This window comes from Lagenorhynchus albirostris, chromosome 5, assembly GCF_949774975.1.
Source record: "Lagenorhynchus albirostris chromosome 5, mLagAlb1.1, whole genome shotgun sequence".
NCBI classification, from domain to species: Eukaryota; Metazoa; Chordata; class Mammalia; order Artiodactyla; family Delphinidae; genus Lagenorhynchus; species Lagenorhynchus albirostris.
In genome coordinates, this window is record NC_083099.1 from 31,837,403 (window position 1) to 31,863,303 (window position 25,901).

Here is a 25,901-nt window from a genome sequence, read left to right on the forward strand (position 1 = left end):
CATTCTGGATCATGATCAAGTCAGTAAATTTAAAAGGATTTAATTCACACAAAGTAGGGTTTTGTGAACACAGTGGAATTAAATTAGAAATCAAAAATAGGAATCTAGGACTTCCCTGCTGGCATAGTGGTTAAGAATCTGCCTGCCAATGCAGGGGACACAGGTTCAATCCCTGGTCCGGGAAGATCACACATGCCACGGAGCAACTAAGCCCGTGTGCCACAACTACTGAGCCTGTGCTCTAGAGCCCATGAGCCACAACTACTGAAGCCCGTGCTCTGCAACAAGAGAAGCCACCACAGCGAGAAGTCTGCGCACCGCAATGAAGAGTAGCCCCCACTCACCACAACTAGAGAAAGCCCGCGAGCAGCAGCAAAGACCCAATGCACTCAAAAATAAAAATAAATTAAAACAACAACAACAAAAAGGAATCTAGAAAATCCTCAAATATTTAGAAACTAAATAATACACATTCAAGTAACCCATGTGTCAAGGAAGTAATCAAAAGGGAAATTATAAAGTACTTAGAATTGAATGAAAGTAAAGACACATTTCAAAATTTGGGGGATGCTGCTCAAGGGCGACATGTATACTATTAAACATCAATATTAGAAAAGAAGAAAAGTCTCAAATTAGTGACCTTAGTTTTCACCTTAACAAACTAGAAGAAGAGCAGTTTAACTCCCAAGTAAGTAGGTGAAAGGAAATAATAAAGATTAGATGGAAGTCCGTGAAATATGAAACAGAAAAACAGTGGAGAAAAATCAAGTGAAACCAGTGCTTAACTCTGAGAATATCATTAATGATGAATCTTTTGCCAGACTAATCAGGAAAAAAAGAAGTTGCAAATTAACGATATAATGAATGAGAGAGGTGATATCATTAAAGATTCTCACAGGTATTAATAGTAAGAGAATATTATGAACTTTTTCCCAATAAATTTAGACACAGGTGAAATGGACAAATTCTTTGGAAGATAAGAATTTTCAAAGCTCACTCAAGGAGTAGATAATCTGAATAGCCATATAAAAATTGAATTTTTGGTTTTTTTTGGCCTTGCTGCGTGGCTTGTGGGATCTTAGTTCCCCAACCAGGGATTAAAGCCAGGCACTCAGCAGTGAGAGTGTGGAGTCCTAACCACTGGACTGCCAGGTAATTCCCCCAAAATTTAATATTTAGTTAAAAACCTGCCCCAAAAGAAAATTTTAGGTCTAGATTAAACTCTAGGGCACTGCCGAATGCCTTCAAACATTTAAGGAAGAAATAATAAAAATTCTATACAGTTTCAGAAAGTTGAGGAGAGAATACTTTCTAACTCATTCTGTGAAGTCAACATTACCTTGAAACTGATCTACAGATCATTATCACTCATGATCACAGATGCAAAAATTAAACAGAAGTTTAGAACCCATGAATATATTTAAAAATAATATTATGACCACATAGGCTTTATCCCAAGAATACAAGCTTTTTCAGTCATTTGAAAAGTCAAGCAGTGCAGTTTACTGTATTACATATTAAAAAATAAAAACCATATGGTCATCTCAGTAGATGCAGAAAAAGTATTAGAAAAAAATCCAAAATTCATTTCTAGTAAAAATTCCTAGCAGTCTGATAAAGGGCATCTACAAAAACAAAAACAAAACCCTATAGCTGTTATCATACTTAATGCTAAAAGGCTGAATTCTTTTTACCTAATAACAGTAATAACAAGGGCACCCACTCTCATCAGTATTGTTCTCAAGGTTCTAGCCAGTGCACTAAGGCAAGAAAAGGAAATAAAAGGTAAGAAAATATTGCATAGGAAAAAGTAACTCTTTATTTGTGGGCAACTTGATCGTCTATGAAGAAAATCCAATGTGATATACAAAATAGCTACTAGAACTAATAAATGAGTTTAGAAAGATTACAGGATATAAGATCAATGTACAAAAGTAAGTTGTATTTCTACATACTAATAAAAATCAGAAATTAAAAGTTTTTTAAAAACATAAAAGCATCATAAAATATGAAATTCTTAGGAATAAATATGACAAAAATTGTGAAAGACCTATATGATGAAAACACTGTGAAACACTGTTGAGAGAAATTGAAGTCCTACATAAGTGGAGTGGTGTACCTTGTTTGTTGGCCAGAAAACTCAATATTGAGATGTTAGTTCTCTCCAAGTTGACCTATAGATTCAACACATTTCCGAAGAAAATCTTTGCAGGCTTTTAATTTTAATTTTTATTTTTTTGTAGAAGTTGACAGATTGATAAAATTGATATGGAAAGGCAAAGAACCATAGCCAAAACAGCTTTGAAAAAAGAAAGTTATGGGTCTGATTTCAAATTACAGTAATCAAGATAGTTGTGGTATTGGGATTAAGGTAGATAGGTAGATCAGTGGAACAGAATAGAGTATGTAAAATTTGACCCACATATATATGGACAACTAATTTGCAACAAAAGTGCAAAGGCAAGTCAATGGAGAAAGGATTCTCTTTTAAACAAATGGTCCTGGAGCAACTGGATATCCAGCTACAAAACAAATGAACTTCAATTTATACCTTGCTCCATGTACAAAAATTAACTCAAAATAAGTCACAGACCTAAGTGCATGACCTAAAACTATAAAACTTCTGGAAGACAATAATAGAAGAAAATCTTTGGAGCTTTGCCATAAGCAAAGATTTCTTAGACAAGACACCAACTCAAGATCTGTAAAAGAACAAATTAGACTTTATCAAAATTTGAAGCTTGTACTTTTTGAAATAGTGTTAAGAGAATGAGAAGACAAGTCACACTCAGAGGATATATTTGCAAGTCATATATCTGGTAAAGGACATATTTGCAGAATATGTGAAGAACTCTAAAAATTCAGTACAGGTATTCCCCACTTTTCAAAAGTTTGCTTTATGCCACTTCGCTTTTACGAAAGACGTATGTTAGTACCTGTTTTCACAAACCAAGAGAAATCGAAAGAAGATTTTTGGTTTTACAAAAAAAAAGGTGAAAAGCAAAAACAGCATTCAAGTGTTTGTTTTGTAGCAGCCATTATAGAGGCATCTTGCACCCCAGGCAGTGAGAGTGGCCCCACCAAGCTCCTTCCCCAGACACTACACTCAGCATCTCAGTATCAAGCCACCATGGCTTTGAACTGTGCTTGTGAGCATCTGTGATTTATCTCGATTTATATTGTGCATGTGTTAGTAAGATGTGTTCTAAAGTAATTGCTGCCTCACTTTATGGCATTTCTGTTTACAAAAGGTTTCATAGGAATGCTCTACTTTCAGATAGCAGGGTAAATAAAAAAGCTGTAATAAAAAAGCAACCCAATATAAAAATGGGCAAAATATTTCAACAGACACTTCACCAGTGAAGATATATAAATGGAAAATAAGCACATGAAAATATGATTAACATCATTAATCATTAGGAAAACGCAAACTAAAACCACAACAAAATACCATTCCCCACCCATTACTAAAATTGAAGACTGAAGTCTTTGCAAGGATATGGAAGAACGGTAGCTCTCTTATATCGCTGATGGTAATGTAATATGGTACATACACTTCGGAAAACAGTTTTGCAGTTTCTTTCTTTCTTTTTTTTTTTTAAGTATGAGATATTTTATCCTTAATAAATTTTTTTAAATTTATTTATTTTTGGCTGCATTGGGTCTTAGTTGTGGCACGCAGGATCTTCATTGTGGCCCATGGGCCTCTCTCTAGTTGTGGCACGAGGGCTCTTCACTGCAGCACGTGGGCTCTGAAGTTGTGGTGTGTGGGCTGTCTAGTTGAGGCCTGTGGGCTCAGCAGTTGGGGCATGTGGGCTTATTTCCCCCATGGCCTGTGTTCCCTGACCAGGAATCGAACCTGCATCCCCTGCATTGGAAAGCAGATTCCTAACCACTGGACCACCAGGGACAATTCCCAGTGTGGCAGTTTCTTAAAACGTTAAACATGTACATACCATATCCAGTCATTTTGCTCCTAGGTAAATGAAAGCATATGTCCTTACCAATACTTGGGCATAGATGTTCATAGCAGCCTTATTTTTAGTAGCTAAACCTGGAAATAATTCAATGTCCATCAACAGGTAAGTGGGTAAACTGCTGTATTCATACAATGAACTACTGTTCAGCAGTGAAAAGGGATGAACTGTCAATATATCATGGATGAATCTCAGAATCGTTATTCTGAGTGAAAGAAGCTAAACAAAATGTACAGTTTTAATAATTCCATTTATGTGAAATTCTAGAAAATGCAAACTAATGTTAGTGGCAGAGAGCAGATTAATGGTTATTTGGAGATAGTGGGGACTGGGAGGAAGGGATTAGAGCTGTAAGAATCTTTGGGAAGTGATGGATATGTGATATGTTCATTATCTTGATTGTGGCAGTTGTTTCAGAGGTGTGTACATATGTGAGAATATATCAAATCGAACAGTTTATTGTATGTTGGCCATACTACAATAAAAATACATAAAAACTGTCTTCTGTCTTTGCTGTCTGACCACCACTGCTAACACATCTAAGACTAGTTCCTAAGTTTGCAGGATCTTAGGACCCAGCTAGGACTCTTAAAAATATTGAGTTCCAGGCCTCAGAATTACTAGGATGGGGCTAAGGAATCTGTAATTTTAACAAACACTCCAGGTGATTTTTCTTACTACTCAAGCTTGGAAAGCACTTGTCCCACATTAAGTTAATTCCACTTTGGTCATCTGAACCTATTTCCATATATGAGAAAGGGATGTTAGGTTTCCAGTGTTAACAGAAAGGCCTAGCCATAAAACACTTGATTATGCTTTTGCTATGGTCAGATGAGATCATTTAGAATTGAACAAAATTTTTTTTCATCATATGTAATATATTGAGGTCAGCCTGAAGTAACAGAATGGAAATCTCTGAATAGTCCCAACATTAGTGAATATTACATCAAAGAGTAAAAAAGAATTATTATATACTTTTTTTTCTCTTTCCCTTTTTTTATTTCTTTTTTTTAACATCTTTATTGAGGTATAATTGCTTTACAATAGTGTGTTAGTTTCTGCTTTATAACAAAGTGAATCAGTTATACATATACATATGTTCCCATATGTCTTCCCTCTTGCGTCTCCCTCCCTCCCACCCTCCCTATCCCACCCCTCCAGGCTGTCACAAAGCACCGAGCCAATATCCCTGTGCCATGCGGCTGCTTCCCACTAGCTATCTACCTTACTACGTTTGTTAGTGTGTATATGTCCATGACTCTCTCTCGCCCTGTCACAGCTCACCCTTCCCCCTCCCCATAACCTCAAGTCCGTTCTCCAGTAGGTCTGCGTCTTTATTCCTGTCTTACCCCTAGGTTCTTCATGACATTTTTTTCCCTTAAATTCCATATATATGTGTTAGCATACGGTATTTGTCTTTTTCTTTCTGACTTACTTCACTCTGTATGACAGACTCTAGGTCTATCCACCTCATTACAAATAGCTCAATTTCGTTTCTTTTTATGGCTGAGTAATATTCCATTGTATATATGTACCACATCTTCTTTATCCATTCATCCAATGATGGGCACTTAGGTTGTTTCCATCTCCGGGCTATTGTAAATAGAGCTGCAATGAACATTTTGGTACGTGACTCTTTTTGAATTTTGGTTTTCTCAGGGTATATGCCCAGTAGTGGGATTGCTGGGTCATATGGTAGTTCTATTTGTAGTTTTTTAAGGAACCTCCATACTGTTCTCCATAGTGGCTGAACCAATTCACATTCCCACCAGCAGTGCAAGAGTGTTCCCTTTTCTCCACACCCTCTCCAACATTTATTGTTTCTAGATTTTTTGATCATGGACATTCTGACAGGTATGAGATGATATCTCATTGTAGTTTTGATTTGCATTTCTCTAATGATTAATGATGTTGAACATTCTTTCATGTGTTTGTTGGCAGTCTGTATATCTTCTTTGGAGAAATGTCTATTTAGGTCTTCTGCCCATTTTTGGATTGGGTTGTTTGTTTTTTTGTTATTGAGCTGCATGAGCTGCTTGTAAATTTTGGAGATTTAATCCTTTGTCGGTTGCTTCATTTGCAAATATTTTCTCCCATTCTGAGGGTTGTCTTTTGGTCTTGTTTATGGTACCTTTGCTGTGCAAAAGCTTTGAAGTTTCATTAGGTCCCATTTGTTTATTTTTGTTTTTATTTCCATTACTCTGGGGGTGGGTCAGAAAGGATCTTTCTGTGATTTATGTCATAGAGTGTTCTGCCTATGTTTTCCTCTAAGAGTTTGATAGTTTCTGGCCTTACATTTAGGTCTTTAATCCATTTTGAGCTTATTTTTGTGTATGGTGTTAGGGAGTAATCTAATCTCATACTTTTACATGTACCTGTTCAGTTTTCCCAGCACCACTTATTGAAGAGGCTGTCCTTTCTCCACTGTACATTCCTGCCACCTTTATCAAAGATAAGGTGTCCATATGTGCGTGGGTTTATCTCTGGGCTTTCTATCCTGTTCCATTGATCTATCTTTCTGTTTTTGTGTCAGTACCATACTGTCTTGATTACTGTAGCTTTGTAGTATAGTCTGAAGTCAGGGAGCCTGATTCCTCCAGCTCCTTTTTTCATTCTCAAGATTGCTTTGGCTATTCGGGGTCTTTTGTGTTTCCATACAAATTGCGAAATTTTTTGTTCTAGTTCTGTGAAAAATGCCAGTGGTAGTTTGATAGGGATTGCATTGAATCTATAGATTGCTTTGGGTAGTAGAGTCATTTTCACAATGTTGATTCTTCCTATCCAAGAACATGGTATATCTCTCCATCTATTTGTATCATCTTTAATTTTTTTCATCAGTGTCTTATAATTTTCTGCATACAGGTCTTTTGTCTCCTTAGGTAGGTTTATTCCTAGATATTTTATTCTTTTGGTTGCAGTGGTAAATGGGAGTGTTTTCTTGATTTCACTTTCAGATTTTTCATCATTAGTATATAGGAATGCCAGAGATTTCTGTGCATTAATTTTGTATACTGCTACTTTACCAAATTCATTGATTAGCTCTAGTAGTTTTCTGGTAGCATCTTTAGGATTCTCTATGTATAGTATCATGTCATCTGCAAACAGTGACAGCTTTACTTCTTCTTTTCCGATTTGGATTCCTTTTATTTCCTTTTCTTCTCTGATTGCTGTGGCTAAAACTTCCAAAACTATGTTGAATAAGAGTGGTGAGAGTGGGCAACCTTGTCTTGTTCCTGATCTTAGTGGAAATGCTTTCAGTTTTTCACCATTGAGGATGATGTTTGCTGTGGGCTTGTCCTATATGGCCTTTATTATGTTGAGGAAAGTTCCCTCTATGCCTACTTTCTGCAGGGTTTTTATCATAAATGGGTGTTGAATTTTGTCAAAAGCTTTCTCTGCATCTATTGAGATGATCATATGGTTTTTCTCCTTCAATTTGTTAATATGGTTTATCACATTGATAGATTTGCGTATATTGAAGAATCCTTGCATTCCTGGAGTAAACCCCACTTGGTCATGGTGTATGATCCTTTTAATGTGCTGCTGGATTCTGTTTGCTAGTATTTTGTTGAGGATTTTTGCTTCTATGTTCATCAGTGATATTGGCCTGTAGTTTTCTTTCTTTGTGCCATCCTTGTCTGGTTTTGGTATCAAGGTGATGGTGGCCTCGTAGAAGGAATTTGGGAATGTCCTCCCTCTGCTATATTTTGGAAGAGTTTGAGAAGGATAGGTGTTAGCTCTTCTCTAAATGTTTGATAGAATTCGCCTGTGAAGCCATCTGGTCCTGGGCTTTTGTTTGTTGGAAGATTTTTAATCACAGTTTCAATTTCAGTGCTTGTGATTGGTCTGTTCATATTTTCTATTTCTTCCTGCTTCAGTCTTGGCAGGTTGTGCATTTCTAAGAATTTGTCCATTTCTTCCAGATTGTCCATTTTATTGGCATAGAGTTGCTTGTAGTAATCTCTCATGATCTTTTTTATTTCTGCAGTGTCAGTTGTTACTTCTCCTTTTTCATTTCTAATTCTATTGATTTGAGTCTTCTCTCTTTTTTTCTTGATGAGTCTGGCTAGTGGTTTATCTATTTTGTTTATCTTCTCAAAGAACCAGCTTTTAGTTTTATTGATCTTTGCTATTGTTTCCTTCATTTCTTTTTCATTTATTTCTGATCTGATTTTTATGATTTCTTTCCTTCTGCTAACTTTGGGGTTTTTTGTTGTTCTTTCTCTAATTGCTTGAGGTGCAAGGTTAGGTTGTTTATTCGAGATGTTTCCTGCTTCTTAAGGTGGGCTTGTATTGCTATAAACTTCCCCCTTATAACTGCTTTTGCTGCATCCCATAGGTTTTGGGTCATTGTGTCTCCATTGTCATTTGTTTCTAGGTATTTTTTGATTTCCTCTTTGATTTCTTCAGTGATCACTTCATTATTAAGTAGTGTTGTTTAGCCTCCATGTATTTGTATTTTTTACAGATCTTTTCCTGTAATTGATATCTAGTCTCATGGTGTTGTGGTCAGAAAAGATACTTGATACAATTTCAATTTTCTTAAATTTACCAAGGCTTGATTTGTGACCCAAGATATGATCTATCCTGGAGAATGTTCCATGAGCACTTGAGAAAAATGTGTATTCTGTTGTTTTTGGATGGAGTGTCCTATAAATATCAATTAAGTCCATCTTTTTTAATGTATCATTTAAAGCTTGAGTTTCCTTATTTATTTTCATTTTGGATGATCTGTCCATGGGTGAAAGTGGGGTGTTTAAGTCCCCTACTATGAATGTGTTACTGTCGATTTCCCCTTTTATGGCTGTTAGTATTTGCCTTATGTATTGAGGTGCTCCTAGGTTGGGTGCATAAATATTTACAGTTGTTATATCTTCTTCTTGGATCGATCCCTTGATCATTATGTAGTGTCCTTCTTTGTCTCTTTTAATAGTCCTTATTTTAAAGTCTATTTTGTCTGATACGAGAATTGCTACTCCAGCTTTCTTTTGGTTTCCATTTGCATGGAATATCTTTTTCCATCCCCTTACTTTCAGTCTGTATATGTCTCTAGGTCTGAAGTGGGTCTCTTGTAGACAGCATATATGAGGGTCTTGTTTTTGTATCCATTCAGCCAATCTGTGTCTTTTGGTGGGAGCATTTAGTCCATTTGCATTTAAGGTAATTATCGATATGTATGTTCCTATTCCCATTTTCTAAATTGTTTTGGGTTCGTTATTATAGTTCTTTTCCTTCTCTCGTGTTTCTTGTCTAGAGAAGTTCCTTTAGCATTTGTTGTAAAGCTGGTTTGGTGGTGCTGAACTCTCTCAGCTTTTGCTTGTCTGTAAAGGTTTTAACTTCTCCATCAAATCTGAATGAGATCCTTGCTGGGTACAGTAGTCTTGGCTGCAGGTTTTTCTCCTTCATGACTTTCACTATGTCCTGTCACTCCCTTCTGGATTGTAGGGTTTCTGCTGAGAGATCAGCTGTTAACCTTATGGGGATTCACTTGTGTGTTATTCATTGTTTTTCCCTTGCTGCTTTTAATATGCTTTCTTTGTATTTAATTTTTGACAGTTTGATTAATATGTGTCTTGGTGTATTTCTCCTTGTATTTCTCCTGTATGGGACTCTCTGTGCTTCCTGGACTTGATTAACTATTTCCTTTCCCATATTAGGGAAGTTTTCAACTATAATCTCTTCAAATATTTTCTCAGTCCCTTTCTTTTTCTCTTCTTCTTCTGGAACCCCTATAATTCGAATGTTGGTGCGTTTAATGTTGTCCCAGAGGTCTCTGAGACTGTCCTCAGTTCTTTTCATTCTTTTTTCTTTATTCTGCTCTGCAGTAGTTATTTCCACTATTTTATCTTCCAGGTCACTTATCCGTTCTTCTGCCTCAGTTATTGTGCTATTGATCCCATCTAGAGTACTTTTAATTTCATTTATTGTGTTGTTCATTGTTGCTTGTTTCATCTTTATTTCTTCTAGGTCCTTGTTAACTGTTTCTTGCATTTTGTCCATTCTATTTCCAAGATTTCGGATCATCCTTACTATCATTATTCTGAATTCTTTTTCAGGTAGACTGCCTATTTCCTCTTCATTTGTTAGGTCTGGTACATTTTTATCTTGCTCCTTTATCTGCTGTGTGTTTTTCTGTCTTCTCATTTTGCTTATCTTACTGTGTTTGGGGTCTCCTTTTTGCAGGCTGCAGGTTCGTAGTTCCCGCTGTTTTTGATGTCTGTCTCCAGTGGCTAAGGTTGGTTCAGTGTGTTGTGTAGGCTTCCTGCTGTAGGGGACTAGTGCCTGTGTTGTGGTGGATGAGGCTGGATCGTGTCTCTGTAGTGGGCAGGTTCACGTCTGGTGGTGTGTTTTGGGGTGTCTGTGGCCTTATTATGATTTTAGGCAGCCTCTCTGCTAATGGGTGGGGTTGTGTTCCTCTTTTGCTAGTTGTTTGGCATAGGGTGTCCAGCACTGTGGCTTGCTGGTCGTTGAGTGAAGCTGGGTGCTGGTGTTAAGATGGAGGTCTCTGGGAGATTTTCGCCGTTTGATATTATGTGGAGCTGGGAGGTCTCTTGTTGACCAGTGTCCTGAAGTTGGCTCTCCTACCTCAGAGGCAGAGCCCTGACTCCTGGCTGGAGCACCAAGAGACTTTCATCCACATGGCTTTCTGTAGCTTGGACTTTTCCTGGGCTAAATCCAAGGTACTAGCAGGGCTATGTTCCTTTCTGGAGATTCTAGGGGAGAGACCTTTTAGGGTTGGTGGAGTTCTCACCTCACATCACTCTGATCTATATACTTTTTAAAAAATAAATAAATTTTTCATTCATTTATTTTTGGCTGCGTTGAGTCTTTCATTGCCGTGCACGGGCTTTCTGTAGTTGTGGCGAGTGGGGGGCTACTCTTGGTTGTGGTGTGCGGGCTTCTCATTGTGGTGGCTTCTCTTGCTGCAGAGCAGGGTGGCTCTAGGTGCACAGGCTCAGTAGTTGTGGCATGCAGGCTCTAGAGCACAGGCTCAGTAATTGTACACAGGCTTAGCTGCTCCGCAGCATGTGGGATCTTCCCAGACCAGGGATCGAACCCGTGTCCCCTGCATTGGCAGGTGGGTTCTTAACCACTGCACCACCAGGGTAGTCCCGAGTATTATATACTTTTTGACAAGTCACATCTGTATATGTTGTTAGTGAAGAAAAAATTTTGTATCCTATATATTAAGAAGCTGTAAAATAACACAAGCTGGGAGAAGAGAAATAAGATGAATAGAAGAACACTGTTATTCTCTACATGTTCTTTAAATGGATGTAGCAAGAGCCTTTTATAAAAGTTTTATAAAACTCTGGAAAAAATAGGCTGACCTTCTCATTGCCCCCTTTCCAAAGATGTCAAACAAGAGGAAATTATAGAATAAGTCTGTCTAAATTTTAAATGGTTCAGTTATCAGAAGACTTTAGAGAGCAAGTTTTCCACAAATTATCCTTGTGCTGTTTGGTCTTGATTTTTTTTAGAGGGTTGGTGAGCCAACATGTAATTAATCACTTTTTTTGGTTGTTGGCTTGTAAGGAAATGAAACTGGAACTTTCCCTTTGGGTTTATTGTTCTTTTTTTGGTGTTTCTTAGTGCTGCAATATGTAACATAAGGAACTTAGATGGGTGCTTAGTGGTAATGTGGATACAACAATGTGAAAGAAGTATTTTTTTTAAGTCATCTTATATATTTTGTACTGTTATGGTCCCTGTGTACACTCCAGGTCTCAGATACCACCAGCATTACTATGAAAGTCTTACAGTCAGAAGTTGTTAGAACATCCCTTGTCAGTGGATGGGGTTACTCATCAAGTGGCAGTATCCACTTCTTACCAGTTCTTATTGTTTCTTCCTCCAAAATCTAGTTTGGATTGATTATTCCTTCCCCAAAGCTGCTACCGCAATCAGTGAATAAGAACAGACCCATCTTATCTTGTAAATAAGGGGTAGGAACACCCTTCCAACTAGCTTCACTTCTTTGGGCTCTGTTCCATCTGTGTAGTGAACTACCTTCCCTGTGGCAATTGGACACTATTTTATTTATTTATTTTTTAAAATTTTTAATTTAATTAATTAATTTTTTTGGTGCTTTATAAATAAATAAAGATTTTATTTATTCTTCGTTGCTGCACGCGGGCTTTCTCTAGTTGCGGCCAGCGGGGCTACTCTTTATTGAGGTGCGCAGCCTCCTCATTGCAGTGTCTGCTCTTGTTGCGGAGAATGGGCTCTAGGCAGGCGGGCTTCAGTAGTTGTGGCTCGCAGGCTCTAGAGCGCAGGCTCAGTAGTTGTGGCGCACAGGCTTAGTTGCTCTGCGTCATGTGGGATCTTCCTGGACCAGGGCTCGAACCCGTGTCCCCTGCATTGGCAGGCGGATTCTTAACCTCTGCACCACCAGGGAAGCCCTGAACACTATTTTAAAAATTAAGCATTACAATGACTAATTACTGTCATTATTAAAAGTTCATATAAAGTTTAAAGACAAACACCTGTATGTCAGCAGGCACCTTCCTTTAACTTTTATTAATTTGAAATCGTTTTTCCATTTTTAAGCAGAACAGAAGATTCCCCTTAAACCAATAGGTTTAGGGAAATTCCTGTAGACTCTGTCTCTATGAAGATTTTAAAAATATACATCCGTCTGAGCCCTGTCTCTTCCCTCCTCCCAAAGCACAGACCTCAAGGATGGCCGTTGTTCTACCTTAATGGTAACAATTAATAAAAGAGATATTAAGTTCCAAAAAGCTAAACGCTTTGGTTTTGGTATTTAGGATAATGCTGGCCTAAAAATGAGTCGAGAAGTGTTCCATCCTCCCCTGTTTTCTGAAAGAGTTTGTGTAGGATTGTACTGTGGTTTGAATTGTGTTCCCCCAAAAGATAGGTTGAAGTTCTAACCCCTATACCTCAGAATGTGACCTTTGGAAACAGGGTCATTAGAGATATAATGTTAAGATGAAGTCATAATTAAGGTAGACCGTAATCCAGTATGACTGATATCATTATAAGAAGAGACACTGGCATGCAAGGGGAGAATGTTGTGTGAAAACAGAGGCAGAGATTGAAGTACTACAGCTGCAAACCAAGGAACACCAAGGATTGCTGGCAAAGCACCAGAAGGTAGGATTAGGCAAGGAAGGATTCTCCCCTGTGGGTTTCAGAGTGAGTGTAGCCCTGCCAACACCCTGATTTTGGACTTCTAGCCTCCAGAGCTGTGAGGCAAATTCTGTTGTTCAAACAGTCACCTAGTTTGTGGTACTTTGTTATGGCAGCCCTAGGAAACTAACATTGTATTAGGAAACTAATATTGTATTTTTTTCTTTCAAGTTTGATAGAATTCATCCAGTGAAATTGGATGCAGAGTTTTCTTTGTGGGAAGATTTTAAATTTTGAATTCAATTTCTCTAAGAAATATTGGGCTGTATAGATTTTCTGTTTGTTCTTGTATCTATTTTGGTAACATATATATCAAGGAATTTGTTCATTTCATCTAAGTTATTGAATTTATTGGCATAAAGTTGAGTTGCTTATAATATTTTTTGATGTCTGTAGGATCTGTAATTATGTTTCCTCTTTTCTTCCTCGTGTTGGTTATTTGTGTCTTTTTATTTTCTTTCATCAGTCTGGCTTAGGGTTTCTCAACTGGGGGCAGTTTTGCACCCTCCCTCCTGGGGGTGTGGGGCATTTGGCAATATCTGGAGACATTTTCAATTATTACAACTTGGGGCATCCAGTGGGTGGAGGCCAGGGATGCTGCTGAACTAAATATCCTGCCATGCACAAGACAGCCTCTCACAACAGAGACTCATCAAGTCCACAGTGTCACTAGTGCTGAAGTTGGGAAACCTGTTCTAGGGCTTACAGTGTACACCTTCTACTTGCGAATATTATGCCACTTCATGTTTAATATAAGCAGCTGCCAATACAGTATTTCCACTCATCCCCTTCCATCCTTTATGCTATTATGGGCATACATTTTACTTCCATTTATATTATAAACCCCACAGTGCATGGGATTTTGCTTTAAACAGTCTATTAAGGAAAATTTTTTTTTAATTAATTAATTTATATTTTATTTTTGGCTGTGTTGGGTCTTTGTTTCTGTGTGAGGGCTTTCTCCAGTTGCGGTGAGCGGGGGCCACTCTTCATCGCGGTGCGCGGGCCTCTCACTATCGTGGCCTCTCTTGTTGCGGAGCACAGGCTCCGGACGCGCAGGCTCAGTACTTGTGGCTCACGGGCCTAGTTGTTCCGCGGCATGTGGGATCTTCCCAGACCAGGGCTCGAACCCGCGTCCCCTGCATTGGCAGGCAGATTCTCAACCACTGTGCCACCAGGGAAGCCCTAAGGAAATTTTTAAATGAGGAAAAAATACCTAGTTGTTGTTCATATATTTTTAGCACTCTTCATTTTTTGTATAGATCCAAATTCCCATTGGTGTTTTTTCTTTCCACATGAAGAACTGCTCTAACGTGTCTTGAAGTGTATGTCTGCCAGTGACATAGTCTCTCAGCTTTTGTTTGAAAAACTGTATTTTGTCTTCATTTTTCAAGTACGTTTTGGCTTAGTATAGAATTCTCTATTGACAGTTTTAAAAAATATTCTAAGATATCATTCCACTGTTTCCTTATTTGCCTAGATTATAATAAGAAATAAAACTATTGTTCACAAATATAAGGCTTTAAAAAATATGTATACTTTAGAATAGTATTTCATTATTATTGAACAAAATAACTTAAAATTTGATGCACTGTGCTTAGATTTTATAAACAGACCTGTTGTGTTTTTTTCCTCTTTTTCCCTTTCCTTTTTCCCCCCTTCACTTATAAAAAGTGTTTTTTGGGGCAGGTTATTTCTCTGTTTCCTCATCTGTAAAATTGGGCTACCAGTGATTCTCATAGGTTCGTTGTGAAAGTTAAAAGAGAAAAAGAAAGAAAAATGAAAACAAAATGTCTACAACTTGAAGGTATTCATAAACATGATAGCATGGTACACAGGTATCTTCCTCCTCATCCACCTTCAGCTCTCCTGACCTCAAGGCCCACGCGTGGCAGATCAGTGGGAGCCCCCAGTCTGAGTCTTGTCCTGCCTCATGGCAGCAGCTTTGTGGAGTCATATTCCTGCCGTCCACACACTGTCCAGAAGCCACAGGCAAACTGAGGAGCCCTGGCTGGACCATGACTGAGCACTGTTGCCACTGCTTATGATTTCTGCTCCTACCAATAGTTTACATGTTGATTTTAAATAAATCTCATATTTTACCCAAGCAAGGTTGGAAGATATTCTTCCAGTATACTTTCTTCTGTTAATTTAAATTATCTGAACATAGTAAAAATCCATGACATTATATTTTACATGATTTGCATTTTCCACTTTTCAGCTCTGCTGACTAGCTATGGTATTTAACACATTTACATATTAGGAAAATTTTAGACATAATTAACAGTTTTGGGTGGTGGGGCTTGTAATCAACAGTAAAAATAATTCTTTCCCATGGCTCTAATTACCTTAGAATATACAATAATGATATTCACATTAAAGAATGCTTTCATTAAAATGTTCCTTTCTGTCCAACAAGAGAATCTAACTGGGTATGGTAGACTTCTTTTTATAAATAACATTTTGCTTTCATTAAGAGTTAATAGATCTGCTGGGACTTCCCTGGTGGTCCAGTGGTTAGGACTCCACGCTTCCAATGCAGGGGGTGCAGGTTCGATCCCTGGTCAGGGAACTAAGATCCCACATGCCACGCCTAAGATCCCACATGCCACACACACAAAAAAAGTTGATCAATCTGCTATTTTTGGTCCCTACCTGGCCACAGGCAGCAGCACTCTGACAGCTGTTTTAAATATCCCCTCCTGGCCACAGGCAGCAGCACTCTGACAGCTGTTTTAAATATCCCCTCACGGTGTTGCCGTTCTTCTTCTCAGTGGGCCTTTGGAGTGACGCTGTGGGAGCTCATGACTCTGGGCCAAACACCCTATGTGGACATCGACCCGTTTGAGATGGCCGCGTACCTGAAAGACGGTTACCGAATAGCCCAGCCGATCAACTGTCCTGATGAACTGTAAGTTTTTTCTGAGCTTGAAGACATGGATTTCACTCCATTTACGACGTTTGGATAAAAGAAAAAGAACAGGTGTCCATACTCGTACAGAGACTTCCCTTTTGAGAATAATGCCTCCTTGGACTTGAATTATACTCCTGTAGAGAAACTACAAAGTCAGCCAGACTCATTCATTCTTTTTAAAGCATTTGACATTAGGACTTTTTGCATCTCATATTTGTAGTGATTAATCTAATCCAAGAGACTTATGTACATAGTGAGAAAACACTGAACACTGTCAGTTTTCCTGTGTAGAGTGAGGACCTGCACAGGAGCCTTAAGCCTTTCTTAAGGATGAGCCTTAAGGACATCCTTAGTTATAAAGAGCCTTTCTCATTGCTGTTGTGCCTTGCCAGCTGGTGTGAACTGATATACGTATAAGGAAGATGTTCTGGTCTGGTGAGTGGGATAGTTCCTGTTTCCTGCTTTTATCACATAGCTAGTCTTCCCATATAATGGGATCGGAGTGGGCAGGAGGCTGTTCAGGGGTGATTGAGTCTCAGTTCCAGTATCCCCTGAAGGTTTTTTTTTTTTTTTTTTTGCGGTATGCGGGCCTCTCACTGTTGTGGCCTCTCCCGTTGTGGAGCACAGGCTCCGGACGCGCAGGCTCAGCGGCCATGGCTCACGGGCCCAGCCGCTCCGCGGCATGTGGGATCTTCCCGGACCGGGGCACAAACCCGTGTCCCCTGCATTGGCAGGCGGACTCTCAACCACTGCGCCACCAGGGAAGCCCCCCTGAAGGTTTTTATACTGTGGCAAGGTGGCAGCTTTTGCACAGATTTTACTGTAGATCCAGGATTCTTACAGTTTAGTTAAAGGTTCCTCTTCTTCCAAGTTCTTTCTTTCAGAACTCAAATACAGTTGACCCTTGAACAATGTGGGTCCACTTACGTGTGGATTTTTTTCAGTGATAAATACTACAGTACTACATGGTTCATGGTTGGTTGAATATGCGGATGAGGGGGAACTGGGGATACGGAGGGCTAAACTATAAGTTATGCACAGATTTTTATGCAGAGAGTCGGCACCCCTCACCCCTGTGTTGCTTAAGAGTCAACTGTACAGGATAACACAGGTTATTATTTTGACTATGTTTTAGGTAGTTATATACAATCTCTATTTGCTGATATATTTTGACATGTTGCAGAATTGAAATCCACAGATATCATCCAGATAATTCATTTTAGCTCTGCCAACAGATAGTAATATTGATTGATTTTTTTAATATATCGTCCTCTCCACGCCCACATTTAGATAGACAACATAACTGGTATCATATTGACCAAAAGGTTAGGAGTACTATATCATCACTAGCCAAATTTTCTGGTCTTGTCACTCTGCAGATTTGCTGTGATGGCTTGTTGCTGGGCCTTAGATCCGGAGGAGAGGCCCAAGTTCCAGCAGCTGGTCCAGTGTCTCACAGAGTTCCATGCAGCCCTGGGGGCCTACGTCTGACTCCTCTCACAGTCCCCCAGCGTCAGGAGGAAGGAGCCTGCCAGGGCTCACTTGCAGCCGGTCACGGATGCCGCATACGCCACGCAACGCCGCAGAAGCACATTTGTCTTCCAGAGCACCGTGCCTTAGGAATGCTTTAGAATCGGAACTATCTAAGGCAGACTTAATGATGTCAAATATTTTCTAGATATCACTTTCATTAGGTTGAACTGAAAATGTTTTTGTAAATTTTTTGGCCAAAAATTTTTTTAAACATAGTTAACTTTGGACTAGGGGTACATTCTTACAAAATAAATAAACAGTTTTTAAAATTGTTTAAACACAGGTATTTGGAATAGCTACCTTAGTGCAACTGCTTTTTATTTTTTTTACTTCATCAAGGTAATGTAGGTGATTCACCTTTAAAGTTTTTTGTTTGTTTGTTTTAATATTTATCCATAGTCTTGGGAATGGTTTGTCTTCAAGATGCAGTACTTTTTCTTAGGAAAAGAAAAACAGAAAAAGATGTCGGTTTGCCTTGTACAGGAAAAGGCAATATTGGAGGAGGAACACTGAAAGAAAAGCTAGAGGGGAAAAAAAGAGAAAAATACTTATTAGAAACTGCCCTTCCGTGGAGAATTGTTCTTTATTTTTTTAATGAAAAGGAGTTCTCCTTTCTTATTTTGGGGGAAGTAGGAGCTGAGTTCATTGAAACATCTTAATTTTGGCAGAACCTAGCATTTCTGTGAGCCAGAAGTGGGTTTGGGACAGGTCAGTAGTGAACAGTGGCGATCTTATTTATTTTTACTCTCTGGAAAAGGAGATAACACAATTCCAGAAAGTGAAATCTTGTTTCTAAGGTTAGGAATTCCTTTTATTGCACCTAGAATAGTGCCATGCACAGAATGGGTGCTTGAGTTGTTTTGAGTAAAAAAATGTAAACAGGTAGATTTTGTACCTATCTTCAAGGCTGGCTTAAGTATAAAATGGTTTTTTAAAAACACCTGAGAAATTAAAGGATTTGTTTTATATTATGACAGTATTGAAAATATTGTTCATAATGAATGATTGGTTGTGTCTGGTAAGTCTTTGAACACACAACAGCTAGATAGCCCTGTTTCATTTCATGGGTGTCTCACTCAGACTCCCAAGCCCTAACACGAGTGCAGCTGACTCTGCTCAGCCTCCAGGTTCTAATAAAAAGTTGAGATTATTATTACAAGGAAGTATTACAGCACTGAAACTTTTCTCCAGAGCCGTTAAATTCAGGGTATGTATATATTTATACTTGGCTAGAGTTGGCCTAAGGCAGAGTTGAATGGACCTCTTAAATAGCTAGGCATGCATGTGCCTGCCTCTGCTCCCATTCTCACAGGTACATAGGAGAGAATGCATAGCAGTTGGAGGCTTTTGCTGTTCTTAAAGGAGCTTTATGAATCAGCAGCACATCTGGGAAAATAGCTCACATGATACGTGCTCTGTCACAAGCAGGCCAAGAGCATGATCTTTCTGTATGCCATTTATTAACTGGTTCTTTGGTTTTATGGTTTTTGGTTTTTTGGTTTGGTTCTTTGGTTTTATGAAATACTCAGCCCCCTAAGGGGCCAGCTTTTTCAAAGCTCTTTGAACTTTGTAAGTTAGAGAAGTTTTGGTTGACAACCTGCAATCTTAGAAGGCATTCAGTCAACAAATATTTATTTATAGCGTTTATTATGTATTATTATGCACATGAAGTGAGTGGTTCCGCTCTAGCATCCCTTCCAACATTCAGTGCATTTTTTTAATATGTTCAGGTTAGTGCATTTTTTATATATCACAGTTCTGTGCACAAGATCGGTTCAAAGAAAAAAGTGCTGTCATTGACTTCTGTCCCAAATTACCATGTAGTAAGAGGTGCTCTCAGTTTGCTTGGATGTGTGGTGCCTTTAACCATATCTCTGTTTGTAAGCTGTTTTATTTTATGTATGTATATTTGTTTTAGAGGTGGTTTAAGACTTTAAATAGATTTTTCTTGCAGAACTACTTGGAGTCACTGACTTCAGTGAAAAGAGCAGTTACAAGATTTCCATGGCTGGGCTTTTTCCAGTGGTTTGTGAATATTACTGAATAGATTTTGTAGAAAATGTAATTTTTATAGTAAAGAAGCAAATTAGCAAAGCACTGATGTGGTATAAGCTGGCCCTAGTGACCAAGAGCTCTATTATATTCTCTCCTTTCTCGTAACACCCCCATTGTAAGAAAATTTTATTTATAGAAGTAAGGAGGATTGGGTTATTCATTCATTATGTATTTATTGAGTGCCAACTGTATATCTGGCCTTCAAGGTATGCAGGGAACAAGACATGATGTTCCTCCCTTTCTAGGTCTCACATTCTGGTTAGAAGAAGCAGATAATAAACATAAGTAAGATTTTGATAAGTGCTATAAAAGTACAGAGTGGTATCAGAGAATAACTTTACATGTCTTTAGTCAGGCTTCTCTGAGCAGGTGGCATTTGAGCTGAGATCTGAGTAACAAAAAGCCACCTATGAGAAAATCCAGGCAGAAGGGACATAATTGCAGAAGCATTAAAGCAGGAATGAGCTGGCCTCCAGTGTCAGCCCTTCCTGTTCATCCTCCAGCTGCTGCCACTGGAAGAAGAGAACAGAGGCCAATGTGGCTAGAATGTAGTTAGGGAAGAGGTCTGGGAGATGTAGGAACAGACATTGGAGCATGGTTGGGGGTGGTTGTAAGCCATGGGACACATTTATATTCTAAGTACAGTGGGATTTCATTCAAGGAGTTTTAAAAATTTTTTTAATTTAATTTTATTTTTTAACATCTTTATTGGAGTATAATTGCTTTACAATGGTGTATTAGTTTCTTAGTTACAATGGTTAGTTTCTTAGTTACAATGGTGTGTTAGAATCAGTTATAAATATACATATATCCCCATATCTCCTCCCTCTTGTGTCTCCCTCCCACCCTCCCTATCCCACCCCTCTAGGTGGACACAAAGCACCGAGCTGATCTCCTTGTGCTATGCGGCTGTCAAGGAGTTTTTAAATAAGGGAGTGACGTGATCTGATTTGCAGTTTACAGATTATGCCAACATCTTTGTGAAGATTAGACTGTAGGGAGGCAAGGGTGGAGGCAATGAGACTATAAGAAACTGTTGCATAGTTTAGGAGAGCAAAGATAGTGGTTTTGGACTAATTAGAGTAGTGCAGGAGATTGGGAGGGGCAGATTGGACCTGGATCCATTGGATGTTGGAGGGTGGGGTGGAGAAGGAAAGAGAGTGATCAGGAATAACTAGTTGGTTTGGAGCTTGAACATATAGTCTGGCTGTATGGCCAAACTGTATAGTGAGACGGAAAAAAAAAAACTAGGAGGAACAGGATTTTGCTTTAGCAGGGGGAATTAGTAATTTGTTGTAAGCCATGTTTGAGATGCCAATTGGTCATCTAAGTGGAGATTTTGAGTAGATAGATGAGAACCTGCAGCTCAGGGAGGAGGTCTCATTGAACAAATAAATGTAGGAGTGTAACATACAGACCATATTTAAAGCCATGATATTGGATGAACTTGCTTCGGGAGCCAGTGTAGATGGAGAGGAGGTCTTGGGATGGGGTCCTGGTAACTCCAACTTTTAATGATCTAGTGAAGGAAGAATAAATAACAGAAAAAGAGAAGAAACCACTACAGTTGGAAAAAGCAACAACAAAAAAACAGGAAAAAAGGAAAGAAAGCATTTCAAAGTGGAAGGAGAAGCCTGTATGGGATTTGGCATTATGCAATTATTGACAGAAGCAGTAGGGATTGGAGCAAGTGGAAGTGTAAATACTAGGTGGGACAGTAGAGACCTTACTTGAAAGTTTTGCTGTGAAGGGAAATGGAACAGAACTAGAGGAGATCAAAGAAGTATTGGGGTGGGGGGTTGTGGGGGCAGGCACGGGACATGTTTGTTTTCCAGGAAATGTTTCACTGGTGATGGGAATGAGCGAGCAGAGGGAGAAAAATCCCTTTGGGTGTGGAATACTCTTCGTTCTTGTCATTTGATCTGCAAGCATGAAAGCCTCTCCTCTCTAGCCACCAGCCTCTCGTTTTGGTAAAGGTTATGTTTTTTTTGTTTGTTTTTTTTTTTAATAGGAGACTGCTACAGCTCTACGATAGGGAATTGTTACTGCTATAGTACAGACTGCAAGAGACTGAGTGATTTATTTATTTATTTTTTTTTAAATTTATTTATTTAGGGCGGTGTTGGGTCTTCGTTTCTGTGCGAGGGCTTTCTCTAGTTGCGGCGAGCGGGGGCCCCTCTTCATCGCGGTGCGCGGGCCTCTCACTATCGCGGCCTCTCTTGTTGCAGAGCACAGGCTCCAGACGCGCAGGCTCAGTAGTTGTGGCACACGGGCCTAGTTGCTCCGCGGCATGTGGGATCTTCCCAGACCAGGGCTCGAACCCGTGTCCCCTCCATTGGCAGGCAGATTCTCAACCACTGCGCCACCAGGGAAGCCCAAGGTTATGTTTTTATTGGGGGAAAATGCGAGGGTGAAGGGAGGTGGTACACAGAACTTTAAACGTTTCCATTATATGAAAACCTGCCTTTGTTGAGGTTGCTTCCTTAGGACCTGAGACCTGCCATGGTCTTGCTTACCATCATCATCTTTTGGCCTCTTGCCCTGAAACTGCTGGACTGGCCTTGGTCTGTATCCCACCCAACCAGCCTCTGCCAGAGTAATGCTTCCTAAAACTGAGCTGTCCCTGCTCAGAACCGTTCAGCCCCTTACCAGAGCCTGCAGAGTGGAGTTCAGAGCACCTAGGTGTACACAGCCTCCACTCATCTCTGCTGTGTCCCCTCCTGCTTCACCAGCTTACCACTTTCCTGCCTGAGCGTGGTGCTATTTCATGTGTCCTTTCCTATGCCTGTGCCACACTCTACTCCAGACTGCCCAGTGCCCAAGAGACTCCCCTGACACCTCACCCCGCTCCTCCAGGCTCTGCCATAGTTGCTTTTCAGCCTTGTTCCCTGGGTTTACATTCTGACAAAGCTAAGATGGGGGCTTATTTTTACCACTTGGCTGTTCATATTTCTTGAGGATAGGAACTTGTGCTTCACTCAGGTTGAATCTCCACTGCCTACTTAGTGCTTGACATATTTTAGGGCTGAATATTTAGTGAATTGGTAAGTAAAAACACCTAAATTTGCACATGAGAGCAGTTAGGCTTTAAAAAAAATGGTAACTCTGTAAAACATCTCATTTAAAGTACTGTGTTCTATTATAATGTGGTATTTATATTCAAATTTAAAGGGTTTAAGTTTTATGTAATATAAACCAATAAAGCATGAAATAAAAGGAGACAGATTGGTAGGGAAGACCATATCCCACCCCATTGCTGGCTTAAGCAACCCCCAGCCCCACCCCCAGCCACCCTTTCATTGATACTTCATTTTCCCTTCTTTTTCTTTGGTCGCAGAAACAATTAGCCTGATTGCAAATTCTGTTTCATACTTCTATAAGGTCAACTTTATTTGGAGTTGTACATGAAATAATCATCTCAAATGAAGTAATTCATTGACTTGAGTGGAAGATTCTTTTCCAGGTGTTACTCTCCCATGCCCTGCACCCCCACCCATACGATAAAAAGGAGGTGATATAATTTATGGGGCTAGAAAAGAAAAACATAAACAGTTGCTTGTTAATAATTTTTGTTTCTACGTTCATTTTTGCCCTTAATAGTTCAGAATAACATTGAACTTAATCCTCTGGGACACATGAACATCATGCATAAGTGTACTGAGAACATACATTTTATATATAAGTAAACTGAAACTCTGGGCCTTTGTTTTCTCTCTCAGAGTGCTGTTCTTTAAAGATTAAGGCTGACCAGGCCTAAAGGGTTTAATGGGAGATGTCTTCTAACCCTTCAGAGAACAGATGTTAGAAACGTATTTAAAAAAAAAATGGGGAATCGGTTATAGTTTAAAGGATTCCTCTTTGAGCAAATAATAATATGCCATTGGCGGAGAAGCGACCGCAGCTCCGGGCAGAGGAGGCAGGAACCCGAAGGTGAGCAGGGGCCGGGCGGCACCATGGCCGGGATCACCACCACCAAGGTGGTGAAGCGCAAGACCCCGCTTCTGCAGCAAGCAGGCCAGGGACACGGGGGAGAGGGCCGAGCACCCCCTGCGGAAGTGTAGGAGAAAGGCGGCCCGGGAACAGGCTGAGGCGGCCTCCTTGAACCATAGGGTCCAGCTGGTTGAAGAGCTGGACTGCGCTCAAGAGCGCCTGGCCGCTGCCCTGAAATTGCTGGAGGAAGCCGAGAAAGCTGCTGATGACAGCGAGAGAGACATGAAGGTTACTGAAAACCGAGGCTTAAAAGAGGAAATAAAAATGAAGCTCCAGGAAATCCAGCTCAAAGAAGCTAAGCACATTGCAGAAGAGTATGAAGAGGTGGCTCTTAGGTTGGTGATTATTGAGGGAGACTTGGAAGGCACAGAGGAGCGAGCTGAGCTGGCAGAGTCCGGTTGCTGAGAGACGGATGAGCAGGTCAGACTGATGGACCAGAAGCTGAAGTGTCTGAGTGCTGCTGAAGAAAAGTACTCTCAAAAAGAAGACATATGAGGAAGAGAGAAAGATTCTTACTGATAAACTCAAGGAGGCAGAGACCCATGCTGAGTGTGCTGAGAGATCGGTAGCCAAGCTGGAAAAGACGGTGATTTGGAAGATGAACTGATATGCACCAAAGAGGAGCACCTCTGTACACAAAGGATGCTGGACCAGACTCTGCTTGACCTGGATGAGTTGTAGAGCGCCCTAGTCCCGCCCTGCGCTGCCCCTCCCTCTGACCCCGACCGCTGAGGCCAGCCTGCCTGAAGCTGACCTTTAAGCTGAGGGCTGAGCTTTAACTGGAAGGCTGCTTTCTCCTTTTGCCACGTCTCCCACCCCCACCCCTGTGTCCTTTTCGCCAAACTGTCTCTGCCTCTCCCCAGAGATTCCATTTGGGCTAGAGGCTGAGCACCTTTGGGAACAACGTTTAAGGGAACGGAGCACAATGCTAAGTGTCTTCAAAAGCATGCTGTGATGTATGCATTTTGTAATTATCTTTTTTGTTGTTGGTGTAGCAGCCATTTGTAAAACATTCCAGATACTTCCATAGTTCTGAAGCAGCAGTCTAATCCCTTTCTCACTTTTGGAAGGTAACTTTTCAGCTTAATACATATCGCCCTCTCCATAGAGGAGGGAAAAAGGTATGGGCCTGCCTTCCTGAGAGCCAAACAGCCCAGAGAAGGACTCCATTTTGGGAAGCCTCATTGCTCTGCAAAAAGTCCCCGCCAAACCAGAAAGGTGATTCCAGAAGGAGTTAGCCAAAACAAAACAAAACCAAAAAAAACCACTGTTCAGATTTTCAGCTTTACAGTATTTTGGGGCAACTTTTTTTTTTTTCCCATCAGAAGTAACCAAACGAAATTAAGATGGTGAGACCTCTGAGACGAAATCCTTGTCCCAGCTCTACCCCTTTCCTCACCACCCACAGAATGGATCATGTGCCCCTTATTTTGAGGTGACCACTTATTTGCTCTCCCGCCTCCTTGAAAGAAAGAAAAGAAAATTATGTTTTACCACTGATTTAGCCGTATGAAACTCATCACCCTTTTCTGGGTCTGAAGCTGCTGTCTCTAAAAGTGCCATCTCATTGTACATTGTGTCAGTGCTGGAGAAATCTTGAATAGCTTATGTACAAGTGTTTTTAAATTTTATGTTATTTTGAAACTTTGCTTCTTTGGGGTTGGGGCACACTCATCACCCCATCTGGCTATGAGAGCTCTCTACAGTCTGGGCTGGCAGTGTGCTGGTCTTTTAAAGTTTCTTTCCCTACCCGATCCCCCCTTTTTGGTGAGGTTTCGGTGAGGTCAGTTAGGTGTGCATCCTTCAGCAAAATTGGCTTAAAATGTACTCTCCTTTGGTGTCGTCTCTTTGGGGGCCGACTGGGAGAAAGAAAAACCAATAGTGTAACTGTTTTGATACTGAATATTGATAAATGTCTTTTTGAAATAAAGAACCAGGCCCTCCAATAATAATAATAATAATAATATGCATTTGCTCCTATTTGGTTCATCAGTGTTTTAAAACTAAAGCATTTTTTAGCGATTTGTTTTTAGAGAGGGGTAAGCACTCCCTTGGGGGTATACAAAAATTGGGAAAAACATGTATAGTTTGAAAATAAAATAACTATTTACCCTTTAAACAAAAAAAATGACGCTGACTCCATGGTGTCTGAATGTTACATTTGGAATCAACTTTTTGTGTCTTTCTGAGTCTACTTTTTTTTTCCTTTTCCTTCTTGGCTCCAGGAATCAGCCCAGGCTGATGTTAGATAGGCGTGCATCATTAGGGATAGCCTTTGGCTG

The 25,901-nt window shown here is 39.9% G+C and overlaps 1 protein-coding gene and 1 pseudogene across 2 annotated transcripts in view; both read left to right on the top strand.

Moving 5' to 3' along the window:
• Positions 1-18,545, top strand: part of RYK (receptor like tyrosine kinase) — a 100,733-nt gene extending 82,188 nt beyond the window's left edge. For both annotated transcript variants that reach the window (XM_060149814.1, XM_060149815.1), the window contains exons 14-15: positions 15,902-16,038; positions 17,421-18,545. In XM_060149814.1, coding sequence (XP_060005797.1) covers positions 15,902-16,038; positions 17,421-17,532 — 249 coding nt within the window. In that variant the 3' untranslated portion in view covers positions 17,533-18,545. The remainder of the gene's footprint in view (positions 1-15,901; positions 16,039-17,420) is intronic.
• Positions 18,546-19,081: 536 nt separating this feature from the next.
• LOC132520931 (tropomyosin alpha-3 chain-like) lies at positions 19,082-25,270 on the top strand (annotated as a pseudogene).
• Positions 25,271-25,901: the final 631 nt, after the last annotated feature.